The sequence below is a fragment of the Bactrocera neohumeralis genome, unplaced genomic scaffold (genome assembly GCF_024586455.1).
Source record: "Bactrocera neohumeralis isolate Rockhampton unplaced genomic scaffold, APGP_CSIRO_Bneo_wtdbg2-racon-allhic-juicebox.fasta_v2 cluster11, whole genome shotgun sequence".
In the NCBI taxonomy this organism is placed as follows: domain Eukaryota; kingdom Metazoa; phylum Arthropoda; class Insecta; order Diptera; family Tephritidae; genus Bactrocera; species Bactrocera neohumeralis.
Genome location: NW_026089624.1, coordinates 3,195,846 through 3,211,036, shown reverse-complemented (window position 1 = coordinate 3,211,036; position 15,191 = coordinate 3,195,846). Strand labels below are relative to the sequence as shown.

General features: G+C 36.0%; 2 protein-coding genes across 2 annotated transcripts in view; both read left to right on the top strand.

Moving 5' to 3' along the window:
* Nucleotides 1-2,730: 2,730 nt before the first annotated feature.
* LOC126765713 (uncharacterized) lies at nt 2,731-14,851 on the top strand. Its single transcript, XM_050483451.1, has 3 exons — nt 2,731-3,489; nt 14,050-14,143; nt 14,210-14,851. The coding sequence occupies exons 1-3, from the start codon at nt 2,943-2,945 to the stop codon at nt 14,538-14,540; spliced, it is 972 nt and encodes a 323-aa protein (XP_050339408.1). The 5' UTR covers nt 2,731-2,942; the 3' UTR covers nt 14,541-14,851.
* Nucleotides 11,561-15,191, top strand: part of LOC126765675 (uncharacterized) — a 784,771-nt gene continuing 781,140 nt past the window's right edge. Inside the window, exon 1 of the mRNA XM_050483365.1 lies at nt 11,561-11,714. The gene's annotated coding sequence lies outside the window, so the exon portion shown is untranslated. The remainder of the gene's footprint in view (nt 11,715-15,191) is intronic.

Genomic DNA, 15,191 nt, shown 5'->3' with positions numbered 1-15,191 from the left:
CAAAGCTTTTACCAGATCCTCCGTGGATTTATTGTGGCGCTTTGCACGGATGCAGGCGCTCAGCTCGCTACGGAGATCTGCTACGGTGCGCCCTTCGACGGCGATGTGGTGTCGTCTGCACTCGGTGATTAATCGGTCCTTCTTCAGCCAGTAAATCCAACTGGTCGTGTCCGTCTCCAGCGTTAGAGCCTTATTCATGAGCGTTGGTGACTGTTTCATGTTTTTCACTGTCACTCACGAAGTCAGGTCCCTGCTCGGGCGCCATTTGTAACGGGGTTTCGTCCACAGCTGAGGTATGCTCAGCCGCTCTAGGGTCAGCCTTGGGACCCACGAACCCTTAGCAGGCGTTGACGCTTGTTGAGGCTGGCACGGTGATGAAAATGAACGAGATTGGCAAGCCAGGCGTTGACGCTTGTTGAAGCTGGCACGGTGATGAAAACGAACGGCATTGATGAGCCAGGCGTTGACGCTTGTTGAGGCTGGCACGGTGATGAAAATGAACGGAATTGGTAAGCCAGGCGTTGACGCTTGTTGCGACTGGCACGGTGATGAAAACGAACGGAATTTATGAGCCAGGCGTTGACGCTTGTTGCGACTGGCACGGTGATGACAATGCACGGGATTCTCCCTACTTACTGCTGTTTTCCTGCGCGATGCTGGGCGACCGTCCGGTTCGGAGGGCTGGAGCAAAAGATCGCATTTGGTGTAAAGTGCTTGCTTTTATAGCAGCATCGCGCAGCTTTCGTCACCGTAGCGAGGTAAGTTGTATGCGTATGATGCGTTAGTACGTATGGTGGAAAGCTCTAGCAGCTTTCATCATCGTACTGAGGTAAGTTGTGTGCGAAGTCAATGCGGTGAAGTTTAGTACGTATGGTAGTATGGTGAGGGTACATGATGTACTGTGGAGCGAAGTTGACGTAAATTATTGTAAGGTGGTAAAAGCCACGTTACAGTATTTACTTTGTGTGCGTGAGTACAGCATGATATACGTAGCAATTTACGTGGACGATGTTCTGGTGTTGATGTGACAAAAATGTGGTGTTGATGACAAAAAGGCTACGCAGCGGATTAAGAACGAGTTGTCTTCACAATTCAAAATGAGGGACATGGGTTCAGCGTCGTCCGTACTCGAGTTCAGCGCGTTGGGGTAAAAAAGTTAATTAAACTTGACCAGTCTGAATATAGGTATTTTCAGTGTACTAAAACGGTTTGGAATGGACGATTTTAATGCGGTAGCTACGCCACTAGATTTTTCGCAAAAGCTAACATTAGAAATGTGTCCAAAAACTGAAGAAGAAAAGAAAGAGATGGAAAAGGTTCCATATATGGAGGCAGTGGGTAGTCTGTTGTATACAGCACAAAATACCCGGCCTGATATCAGCTTCGCAGTCAATTTGTTGAGTCGTTCCTCACAAAACCCCGGCAAAGGTCATTGGCTCGCACTGAAGCGAGTAATAAGGTATTTGAAGGGTACAGTCAACAAAGGCATCGTGTTTCGGAAATCAGCTGAAAATTTAACTGGTTATTGTGATGCTGACTGATCAAAGGCGATCAACTTCTGGTTACGTGATTATAATGCAAGGTGCAGCTATATCTTGGTCATCGCACAGACAGCGAACAGTAGCATTATCATCAACGAGCATTATTATCAAGCGATTTGGTTACATCGGCTAGAGTCGGAACTAGTTCATGGTGGTACAGAAGGAATAAAAATGTACTGTCATAACAAGAGCGCTATTTACATTGTTCGGAACAATAACTTTTCTCCCCGAACTAAACACGTGGGCATCAAGGGGAAGTTTATATGGGAGAAGTTACAAGATAAGTCATTGCGGTTGGAATATATTTCAACAAGCGAAATGTTAGCAGATGGTTTAACAAAGGCTATACCTGCAGTTAAGAAAAAATTTATTAATGTTAAATTAGGCTTAAGTAAAGTCATATATATTTTAACATAATTTTTTATTTAACTAATATATTATTAGTGTTGTCAGATGTTCCATTAAAGGGAAGTGTTATAAAATAATGTAAATCTGGCATCACTGTATTTCTTACTCCTTTTGTACTGTTCTTATGTATATTATATTCAATAAAGTCAGTCGTCATCATACATTGAAACTGCGTGTACGTAACTCTGTTCAACAAAATCATTATATTGGATACAATGCAGCATATTATATATCCAATCTTACAATTTAACAGATTAACATATATTTATTGTTTTATTATTGAAAAATGTGGAGTTGTTTTTTTGTTGCAAATTGCACGTAAATCCGATCTAAGAAAATGCGTTTTATTTCTCAACATAGTATGATCAAGCGATGCTGCAAGATCATTGACCTTTCAAAACAAATTTTCATAGAGGTCAAACTTCTAATTTCTCCGATACTTCCGCTCTGCAAATGACTTTAAAGTGAGCAGAGGGTTTAGCTCTTACCTTACTACTCTTTACTGCTCTCGTGGATTGCTTCCTATGTTTTAATACTTTTTCAATAGTACGGTTATATGTTTTTCAGAAATAGGCAGACATATGACCTACGTACATTTCTGTTTGTATTTAACGATATGTTGGTAACGGTTAAGTGACTCGTATCTTGCAACACTTTGCGGACTAATGCGCAAAAGATGTTCTCGCATTTCAATCCAAACATATACTCTTAGCTTGCAAGATATTTTTTTATTGTTGTAGAAAAAATTCTTATTTAATATATGAAATTGTTTTTTAACTGTTTTGCTAAGTTTGTTCTTTTCTTCTTTTTCGTTAAGAAAAACTAAACGCAAAGGAGAATTTTATCTACGATATTGTTCCTACAGAACTTATCAAAGACAAAATAGATTCATCTATTACTGTTGTCCCTCTAGAAGCGAATGATAGTGACACCAGATCTGCTAAAATCGGAGTTTTAACACAGAAACAACCAAGGCAAACGTATCAAAGCAGTATGATAATTTCACCACATTCAAAAATATTTCGTGATCTAATAAAAATAAGTGGTTCTGACATTAGCGATACTGAAAAAAAATCTTACTGTAGTCCTATAAATACACCCAGTAAAAGTGAAGACATCAAGGATAAGAACGAATATGATGGTATTTTATCTACAGTCCTAACGAATATCAATACTGGTGATGTTTCAACAAGAACTAACGTACTCGGATATAATCGAATAAATTTCAATGAAGTCGTCTGTGAGGATGAACTAAATGGTTCAAAAAGTAATGAAATTCCAGGTTTAGTTTGCTTACCGCCGAGTAAAATACCGGTTCCCAACATTCGACAAACAAAATGTGCTTCCTGGTCTGGATCAGATTTAACAGCAGCGTTATCACTGGTGGGAACAGGTTCGTACTCCGTCACAACAACAATTCAGGAATCCGAGTTGACAAGAAATAATGAAAAAAATTGGGAGAACTGTACAAACCGAACATCCAATGATGTTAGAGGCGCTAACGTAAATCAAAGCACAACTTTGACGGATTTAACACCAGGTTTGTGAAACAACGTTTATTAGCAAATGTCGTTTGTTAACGTTTTCATGATAGGCATGATTTATTTACTGTATCCGAATGAAGAGATATCATCACATTATTCTCCTCTAAATCCAAATATGAAAACATATTTTTAAATTTATTCGACTCCTAAATTTTCAATATCTTCTTATTTGGCTTACGCATCATTAAAGTTTTAGTAATTCAATTTTAATTTTACGTAAGAAAAACTCGTAAATAATTTTAAAAAATACGAAATTGACACATTGACGGGCATTAAGAACAAGTAATGTTCAAAGATTTACACTATATATTTTTGTAATTTTTAGAACATCAGATGTTATATAATTTTACTTTTTCTGCTTTTTCGCACCTTTAATTATGTTGCGGCTATAACAGCATATGCCGTCTATCTCAAAATAATCCCACTTAGCCAAATACACTTGTGCCAACGTTCCATTCTTCGAAACAATTAGTCAATATCCGGATAAGCGTAGGGATTTACGTTTAATGTTTTCAATTGATTCAAAACGGATTCCTCCGATCGGTCATTTTAGTTTTCTGAATTGCCAGAAGTCAGGCGAAGACGGTGGTTGCGACACGATCTGTCCTTGTTGACAGTTATCGCCTGTAATAATTCGTTTCATGACATCCTGCTAGTCGAAAAGCATTGGCAGTCTTGGACGTGGTTCATGGTCAACGCGTTTTCGACCCTTTTTGAATAATTTGTACCAATCAGCGACAAACAATTATTACCAAATGCCATTAAAAAATTCTGAGAGTTTCAACATCAGAAATTTGATTCAGTACCTAAAATTTATTGGAACTTCTTTGTTGAATAATTTCATTTATCGTAAAAATCGCCGAATGCACTCTATACATATAATTCAGAACAACAAGCGCATACTAAACACTAATGATTAGTTTGATATGCGATTTGGTATAGATGTCACTGACTACACAGAAAAAAATATTTGGACGAAATTTAAATAAATAACAGAACAAATTAAAAAACCATGGGCCTTTTGATTCGATTACGCAAATTTTTGTGTGCAAAAAGTATTTTTAAGAATTATAAACGTTAGCTCATAATCAAGTAAAAACAATTAAATGACGAATAATTACACGACTCCCTTCACAACTTCGTAGATACTAAATCTGCAAGTCGTATAATAAATGGAAAAACAAGTTCAACGTAAATAAGAAAAACACGTTAGCTTTGTGTGTACACCGACACCCTGCACAAGAGCATTTCTTATAGCAGGATCAAACCACGTCAAGTGGTCCATGAAAAGTTCGAAAAATTACCGATTTTGAAAATTAGCAGTTCATTAGGATGGGGATAAGACACATACCCCGTGATATAAATATTTCGTCAAAAATATACTTTTTATTAAAGTTATTAAAGGTTGAAATTTAGTGCACTATAAAAGTTGTAAAATTATTTTCTCATAAGCTACTAGAGATAAATCGATGAAATTTTGTGAAAGTTCGTGCTACGTTATAGATATTATTTCACGATCCATTTGTTTACATAATAATATTTTACATAATTTTTTGTTAAACAATTGAAATTTTTCATGTATTTTTCACGCTAAAGAAAACTGAAAATTATGTCACACAACGCGGAAAATATTAACTTTTAATAATCTGCAAAAAAAATTTTGTTCATTCATACCATTCCAAAGACCCCTACCCCCTACCGCTCTTAAAACGTATAACACATTCATCGTTGCGCAATGTGCTTATGCTTTTCTTGGGGCACAGATATCGGGAGCTTACGAGCGCTTTGCTCAACGATGGATGTACGTTTTAAGAGCGAAAGGGGAACAAAATTTTTTTATTTCAAGATAATTCAAGCAAACGAAATTCCCTTTGGAAAGCCCAAAAGTCCATGAAGCCACCAATTGCAAAATGCCTATACGAGACTTGGATAGAAATTCGGTTCGAAGTGTCGACGAAAAGGCTAATTATTTGGCAAATCACCTAGAAAAGTTATTTCAAACTAGTTGCCAATAGAACAACTTTCAGCTGTCAATCTTACCCGACATAGCTAAGTCGCTCGAGGCTTTTAAAACTTCACCTTCCGAAATTATTAGATCCATAAAAGAACTTAATCCAAAAAAGTCACTAGGGCAGTATAATATTACCGCAAAAATGCCAATTAAGTTACCAAATATTGCTGTAGAGGTGCTCTCTTTGCTCTTCAATGCAATTCTTAGTTTTGGATACTATCCAATTTCACGTAAAAACTCGCAGATTATCTTGATAGACTTAATACAGGCGTCTTCATGCAGACCAATCAGTCGTCTACCCTGTCTTTTTAAAATATTTGAAAAAATGTTACCATCAAAGGTATTTCTTTTCCTCCACGAAAATAATATTGGGTAGTCGAAAAAGACTTTTCGTATTTTGTCAATAGATGTCGTTGCAGTCGTATATCTCCAGTGCTACCAATCTCATTGTGTCATACCATATAGTGTTGGAAAGGTGAGATTTTCAGCTTCATTTAAACAAAAAACAATTCGGGAAAGTTGAAAAAAAGTTACAGCTGTTCAAAAGTGGGTGAAAATAATGAAGAAACTCATTATATAGTATTTTGAAATATTTGTATAAAAAAGGGAAGAATGCCACGCAAGCCACCGATGACATTCGTAAAGTTTACGGAGAGGATGCTGTATCAGTTCGTGTAGCACCACAATGGTTCGCTCTCTTCCATTCTGGAAATTTCGAAATTTCGTTTTACACAGATGAAATAATATCTCTAGAGGAACAATGGCAAAAAGTGGTCAATCAAAATGGTACGTATTGGTTTATTTCTAAACCTGGGAAAGACTTAACACAGCTGCTAGTGCATACTGCGGCTAAAAATATAAGGAGTTGTCGCAGGACAATGACATTTGGTACATCATTGTTTTGGATTCCAATCAAGAAAAAAATTAAAAAATCAAAATCACGCGCCCCTTTTTACGCCCACCTCCCATATAAGGTGAAACTTAATTTTTGACCTACAGCACTGATTTTTGGTACATACATAGCATTTTTATGACATTATATATGTTGGTGTTAAATTTCAATAATATCCGCCCACTTTTACGCCCACCTCCCATACAAACTAAATTCTCTTTTATCAAGTCTCTTTTAGCAACTTTTTTACATCTTCGTGACATTCTAATTTTTTTAATTTTATTTTAGTAGTAGAAAAATGTTTATGTACGGACCCGAAGACATTAATAAGTAATGCATCACATCTTCGTTAGTGGATATGCGTCCAATTCTTCTGGAATGATACATCCTAGAGTTCCTGTAATCCTTGTTATATATATATGGCATACTTTTGGGCGGTAACTTGCCATTTTAGAGTATCTCATTGTTTTTTTCAAGGGGGGCAATTTGGGGCAGCTGAATTTTGTTTTATCATTTAGCTGAGACTTCAGGCTTTAATTCGGTGTATGTATGTCGACAGCGGTAGACAGCGCTAAAAAGATACACCACTTTGAATTTGAAGAACATTGAAATTTTGACGTCCAAATTATGTTGTTCCACAATATTTTTTATGCATTATTTTTTTTTAATGGATTTCGATGCAAACTTTTCTTTGATACATATTATAAATGAAAAATAATAATAAAGTTGAATTTCAATAGTTGTTTTATTGTATCAATGATTTGACTTTTGAGTAAATTTTTTGCTAATTTTGATGTTTTCCACATTCACCAACTTTGGGCAGTTCTGGACAAAAAACTCATGCAGATAGAATCCTAATACTTTGGGAAAATAATGTATAGATAGTTGGTAACAAACTGTGAAATTTTCATTCAATTCAGACAACATGCCATTTTTGAATTTCAGCCACGGAAATACCAATGTGCGCCGTCTTCACACATACCAATCAGTTTTCTACCCTGTCTTTCCAAAATATTTGAAAAAGTGTTACTATCAAAGATGACTCCTTTCCTCCACGAAAATAATATAATACCAACGCACCAATTCGGGTTTCGTGAAAAACATAACAATATAGAGCAAAAAAATAGAAATACTAACTCATTGAGGAAAGCATTTGAGCACACAAAGTACTGTCCAGCTATATTTCTAGACGTAGCTAATGCGTTTGATAAGGTGTGGCATGAAGGCCATTTATATAAGATTAAAAATATTCTACCTTTAAAATTGTATAAAACATTGGAGTCTTATTTAAAAAATAGACAATTTATGGTAAAAGTGGGCGATTTCATATCTGATGAACGACATCAACTTCGAAGTATTGCTAGCCAACTGGCGTATAAATGTGAATGAACAAAAGTGTAAGAATGTTACATTGTGCATTGTAAAAATGAACAATATTTTAGTATCCCAAGCGAATGAAGTAACTTATATTGGTATTCACCTAGATGGAAGACTTACGTAGAGAAAACATATATCGAGTAAAATAACTTTCATGAAGATAAAGCTGCAAATATAAATTGGCTTTTAAATAAAATTCCAAACTTACCCTAGACAACAAAGTGTTTTTAAATAATGCCGTCATAAAGCCGATTTGGATGTATGGCATTCAACTGTGGGGTACGACCTGTTCAACTTATATTGATGTAATACAAAGCTCCAATTACAAGTGCTTAGAACAATCATGTGTTCACCATGGTACATGCGTAATGAAAATATCCATAAAGACCTTGGTATTTCTATGGTAAAGAAAGAAGTAGAATACAGCAGAATTAAATATATATCTAAACTCCGAGATTACCCAAACCCTTTGGCTAATGCATTGGTACATTCCTGCGATCAAAGAAGCCTTAAAAGAATGGATATGCCTGCGTACTAAGGAACACCAACGAGCTCAATCACTTGCTTGAGCTTCTCCAGTTTTTTAATAGATTTAAAATTTTATAACTTATTGTTAGATGTTGAAATGCAGTCTTGGCTGTAACAAAGTACATATACATGGAACTCTGAAGTATTTAAAATTAAATCGTATTGTAACTGAACTTTTTATATACCTACACATTTTCTCATTCTTGTTCTAACCATTGAAGAATAAACACATATTTTAACAAAAAGTTTAACAAAATTTAACAGGTTATGGGCCCAGGTCCAAATTCCTGCGGTTCGAGTGATAAAGTTAATATAAAATGAGTTCGTCTCTATTTAATATAGAAATATTGGTTGAGTCTAATTATGACTCATGGAGCATCCATGTAAAAAGTGTACTTGTGCACCAACAGTTATGGGCAGTAACGTCAGGAGAAGCAAGGGGTCCAGAAGGAGCTGTGGAGGACAAAGCAGTAGTTATCTGGAAGGCCAAGGATGAAAAGGCGGCTGCAACTTTGATGTTGAGCATTGCACCGACGCAGATATCTCACGTAAAGGATTGTAAGACGTCAAATGAGACATGGAATACTCTACGTGAGATTCATAGACCAAAAGGGCCGGTGCGAAAGGTGACCTTGTTTAATCGTCTTCTTGGGATGCGTATGAGCAATGGTGAATGTGTGCAGAAATATTTTTGCGATTTCACGTCAGCTGCAGAAAAGCTTGAAGAGATTGGAGTTAATTTACAAGATGAGTTCTGTGTAATAATGTTACTCGCCACCCTGCCGAAATCATTTGAGAATTTGGTTGTGGCATAAGAATCTTGAGATGAGCTACCAAAACTAAGTGCTGTGAAGATAAAGTTGATCGAAGAGGGTGAGCGACGAAAGTGTATCAGTTCGGGACACCCCTTAGGTAATGTGCAAGCGTTTATGATGCCCGAAAGTGCATGCGATAAAAATAATGGCAAAACTGTACATTCAAACATGCAAAATAACGCTAGCAGAATAATGAATTATAAATTGGCTTTTAAATAAAATTCCAAACTTACCCTAGACAACAAAGTGTTTTTAAATAATGCCGTCATAAAGCCGATTTGGATGTATGGCATTCAACTGTGGGGTACGACCTGTTCAACTTATATTGATGTAATACAAAGCTCCAATTACAAGTGCTTAGAACAATCATGTGTTCACCATGGTACATGCGTAATGAAAATATCCATAAAGACCTTGGTATTTCTATGGTAAAGAAAGAAGTAGAATACAGCAGAATTAAATATATATCTAAACTCCGAGATTACCCAAACCCTTTGGCTAATGCATTGGTACATTCCTGCGATCAAAGAAGCCTTAAAAGAATGGATATGCCTGCGTACTAAGGAACACCAACGAGCTCAATCACTTGCTTGAGCTTGTCCAGTTTTTTAATAGATTTAAAATTTTATACCTTATTGTTAGATGTTGAAATGCAGTCTTGGCTGTAACAACGTACATATACATGGAACTCTGAAGTATTTAAAATTAAATCGTATTGTAACTGAACTTTTTATATACCTACACATTTTCTCATTCTTGTTCTAACCATTGAAGAATAAACACATATTTTAACAAAAAGTTTAACAAAATTTAACAGGTTATGGGCCCAGGTCCAAATTCCTGCGGTTCGAGTGATAAAGTTAATATAAAATGAGTTCGTCTCTATTTAATATAGAAATATTGGTTGAGTCTAATTATGACTCATGGAGCATCCATGTAAAAAGTGTACTTGTGCACCAACAGTTATGGGCAGTAACGTCAGGAGAAGCAAGGGGTCCAGAAGGAGCTGTGGAGGACAAAGCAGTAGTTATCTGGAAGGCCAAGGATGAAAAGGCGGCTGCAACTTTGATGTTGAGCATTGCACCGACGCAGATATCTCACGTAAAGGATTGTAAGACGTCAAATGAGACATGGAATACTCTACGTGAGATTCATAGACCAAAAGGGCCGGTGCGAAAGGTGACCTTGTTTAATCGTCTTCTTGGGATGCGTATGAGCAATGGTGAATGTGTGCAGAAATATTTTTGCGATTTCACGTCAGCTGCAGAAAAGCTTGAAGAGATTGGAGTTAATTTACAAGATGAGTTCTGTGTAATAATGTTACTCGCCACCCTGCCGAAATCATTTGAGAATTTGGTTGTGGCATAAGAATCTTGAGATGAGCTACCAAAACTAAGTGCTGTGAAGATAAAGTTGATCGAAGAGGGTGAGCGACGAAAGTGTATCAGTTCGGGACACCCCTTAGGTAACGTGCAAGCGTTTATGATGCCCGAAAGTGCATGCGATAAAAATAATGGCAAAACTGTACATTCAAACATGCAAAATAACGCTAGCAGAATAATGAATTATAAATTGGCTTTTAAATAAAATTCCAAACTTACCCTAGACAACAAAGTGTTTTTAAATATCAATCAATCATGTGTTCACCATGGTACATGCGTAATGAAAATATCCATAAAGACCTTGGTATTTCTATGGTAAAGAAAGAAGTAGAATACAGCAGAATTAAATATATATCTAAACTCCGAGATTACCCAAACCCTTTGGCTAATGCATTGGTACATTCCTGCGATCAAACAAGCCTTAAAAGAATGGATATGCCTGCGTACTAAGGAACACCAAAGAGCTCAATCCCTTGCTTGAGCTTGTCCAGTTTTTTAATAGATTTAAAATTTTATAACTTATTGTTAGATGTTGAAATGCAGTCTTGGCTGTAACAACGTACATATACATGGAACTCTGAAGTATTTAAAATTAAATCGTATTGTAACTGAACTTTTTATATACCTACACATTTTCTCATTCTTGTTCTAACCATTGAAGAATAAACACATATTTTAACAAAAAGTTTAACAAAATTTAACATTAGGCTTTTAAAGCAAAACGCAGATTCAATACATAAAAAGATATTGCAAAAAAAAAACAAAATTTGTTTATTTATTTATTATTATAAATACAAAAAACACAGAGCCGTAACTAGAGCGTGGCGAAGGTGGCACCCGCCACGGGCGCAACAGTCGCAGAGGCGCAATGTAGGTTGAGCCTACATACGTCTGACGAAATATCGGTTGCTGAGCGTCCGAAAGAGCTACCGTCTGAAACTGGCGCGTCACCCACGGCGGGCGAAACAAGAGACATAGGGCGCGAACGGACCGAAAAAACTGCAGCGCCAGAGCCAGTGCAGTGGGCACTGGCACGAATGTAATCGTCGCGAGGCGCGCACAAAGCAAGGGCACCCGTGGACGTGCTATTCCAGAAATCGGGGGCGCCACGCTATTAGTGCGAGTCTGTCAGTCCTGTTTCTGTGCCCACTGCCGGCCGTGCCGTGTGTTGTGCTATAGGCCAGTCAGCCACAATCTGTGTTCATCTGTGATCCAGGTGACAAAACGCATGCTTTTTTCAATAACATATGATGCAATGATGTAAAATTGTGCAAATTGTAGATTTTGTTTTCCATAGACAATGAGGACTATCGGAAGGTGCTTTCTGATTTTCGGTATAACTTCCGGTTTAGCCGGAAATACTATCAATTTTTGTCTTTCAAACGACACATACATGTTTTTTCTTCAGTTTTGGAATAAACATTCATTCCCCTCTAGAATAATATACAATGTGCATAAATTCCAAGAAAATAGTATTTGAAAATTGTATCCTAATCTAGTAATATCAACTACACATCAAGGTTCCTATTTATAATATCCATGGAAACTTGCCATTAGTCGTTTTACGTTATTGTATAGGATAATTAGTTCCTATTCCAAAATCAAGGGAAAAATATGTAGGTGCCATTTGAAAAACAAAAATTGGTAGTATTTCCGGTCAAAGCGCAACTCACTCAGGTCGAGCACAGATGAATAGTGACGGAGAGATTGCAAAATGTAAATGCAATAAAAAATAGATTGCTGTCACAATTAACTATATACCGAGAGACTTTCTTCACAAAAATTTTGCAATCATCAATTGTGACAGCTAAACAATTGCAAGTAACACCAGATTTCCAATATACTCGAAAACGACCAAAGAAAATGATGCCGGGAGAAAAAGCGAAAGATGAATCTCCATCTATAAGTGCCCAAACTCATTTCAAAGCAGGATTGATCCAAGTTCTTGATCTTATGATTGCCCAAATGAATACCCGGTTCATCGCTTTAAATGAAGTTGCCGATGATTTCGCATTTTTGAGCGGTCAAGCAATTGTGAACACCAGTGTTACTCAACTAACCAAAATAGCGGCAGATCTCGCTATCAAATATCCTGATGACTTGGATCCGCATGAATTTTCATCAGAAATTGAGAGTTTCAAATTTCAAGCAACGACGCTGATGAGTGAAGCCAAAGACATGAACCATTTGAATGTATTAGAAAAAATATTCGATCTGTCGCTCGAGGATGTATATCCGAACATAACAACAGCACTGAGAATATTCTTATGCATGCCTGTTACGACGGCTACTTGCGAGCGTTCTTTTAGTAAGCTAAAACTCATCAAATCTTATCTTCGTTCCTCTTTAGGCCAGGAACGGTTGGCGAATATTTCTATTTTGTCGATTGAGAAGGATACTACAACACGTCTCAATTTCGATAAAATAATCGATTTATTTGCAGAGGCGAAATCCAGAAAAGTATTATTCTGAACGATATAAGCGATCCTTGTATAAATTATTATTGAAAATAAGATGTACGTTCTTTCACTTGTAAATATATGATTTTTGATTTGGGCAACATCGGTTTCCATTATACTATATGGTAAGGGCGCAAGCAAGGTTGTTGCCACAGGCGCTGAAGCAGCTAGTTCCGGCTCTGAAAAAACAGGCCGAAAATGCAGTTTTTCAGTCGATGTGTGAGAGCTCGCATTGCCGTGGTGAAGAGTGATCCATCGTCGGCAGATGGTTTTCCTGATTTCTTGGATGATAACTGGCAAACAAATGGTTGTTCACAACTCAGAATTTACTGTTACGTTGTTCTAATGGTATTGTTGCGTGTTCAGCTTTTCCAAAAACACAAGAGCCGTTTTTTGAACGATGGACAAGTTGAGTGGGTTCAAACATGAACAATTTTTTTAAAATCTAATGTTCATGCAATGCTCCATTAATGCATATACATAATTATCTTAATCTCACAATAAGTCACCTGTCGATCTTGCAATATCAGTTTGCGCACAGCATCAATAGTGGTTGATCTACGACTTTGATTGAACTTACCATACAATAGAGGTCCTTGATGGAGCTTCATCGTTAAACATTTAATTAAGTTCATTAATTTACTGATGCTGAGTTAGTCATCGTCGAAAGTTGTAAAAAATAATCGCACGAACATGTTCGAGATTTTATTCTATTTTTTGGCCCAGATATTTTAAGTTACAGTAAACCACGCAAATAGCGCTGGTATGCCAAAACGTACTGACAATGTAAAACATTAAAAATGTCAAACTTTAAGATAACGTTGTGAGTTGTGAGATTGCAACACAATCGAGTACTGAATTTATATACATATGTATATCTTTTAAGATAAAGTTTAACAAACAAATTTTCGAAAGTATTTCCTTTTCTGAAAAGGTTTGGTTTTTTTTTATAACTGGGTGTATTCGTATTTCATTTAAATTTAGCAGTATTATTAAGATGTACTCAGTGTAGACATAAGCTTTATTATCTCCAATAGTTCATTATTTTAAATAAATATATACATATATATATACATATATATTTTTTTTCAGCTTTACGAAAAAGACGGGAGTCGCAGAAATATCTGACTGATCCTGGCCAATTAAACCTGCGATTTGCAATTCCACATTCTCGTCATACTAGTCGGTAAAGAGTCTGATTTTAATCATTCTCGAAACTAAATTTAATGATGCTTACTTGTTCCTTTTACAGAAAATGTGGGGTGCCAACCATTTTGCTGGGACATTTTGAAGATAATTCATCAGATAACAGTGAAGAGCTTCAAGTTTTTAAGCAATCTACCAGAAATTACGAAAATAATGTTAAAGTTAATGTCCAAAATTTAAATTCCATTAAACATCAACAATCTCAGAGTCAAATGCAAAATCAAGAAATACGTCAGAATGAGGAACAGTTGTTGTACAATGTGGTTACAGAACTTAAATTATCTGATAAAAAACGTAATGATATTATACCGCCACCTGGTGCTCCAAAACTAGAAAATAGTGCCCGCTTGCGTCGATATAAACATAATGTAGATTAGTCTCGAAAATTGTACCTAGCTACTATATTTATCATAAGTATTTGAACATATAGAAAATACTCCTTTAGCCGTGGTTTTTACTCGCTAGGCATTTGCTTAAGTTAAACTATGGGTATTAACAGTTGTCTATAATCTAAAGCAAAAAACGAATGCCATGGTTTAACAATTAAATTAATAAAATACTTGGCAATTGTTTTCAAAGAAATTGTTTTAAATATTATTCTGAAGCTTAAAACGGATAGGGTAAGGAAATATATTGACTAATAGAAAAAAATTGTAAGTTGTTCCAATAAAGGCAAAGTTATGAATAACTGTTTAATGTTTTTATTTTTTCGTTTTATGCTACTAAACGGCAATAAATGTCGAAGATTTTTCCCATGTTTATTATGTGTATTTTATTACCTGATCTCACAAATTCATATATTACGTATAAGATGGTGAAATGCAATGTTTAAAATTTATAGGATTTATTTAAGTAATTAACTCTGCTACGTCATCCTTCGTCAAAACGACGAAGGATGATTTTAAATTCGTTTGAAAAAAGGTATTCCTTATTTGTTTTCTTCCGATTTTTCGAAATAAAAATAAATGAATACATTTTGGGTTTGTTTTTTCCTACAGAATTTTTTTATAGCGTAATAAATAAGTCGT

Bases quoted from the DNA above. Each gene is read 5' to 3' on its own strand.
- LOC126765713 (XM_050483451.1), top strand. From the start codon at position 2,943: ATGATAATTTCACCACATTCAAAAATATTTCGTGATCTAATAAAAATA. The intron at 3,490-14,049 runs GTTTGTGAAACA...ATTTTTTTTCAG, and splicing joins TTTGACGGATTTAACACCAG to CTTTACGAAAAAGACGGGAG. The intron at 14,144-14,209 runs GTAAAGAGTCTG...TTCCTTTTACAG, and splicing joins CATTCTCGTCATACTAGTCG to AAAATGTGGGGTGCCAACCA.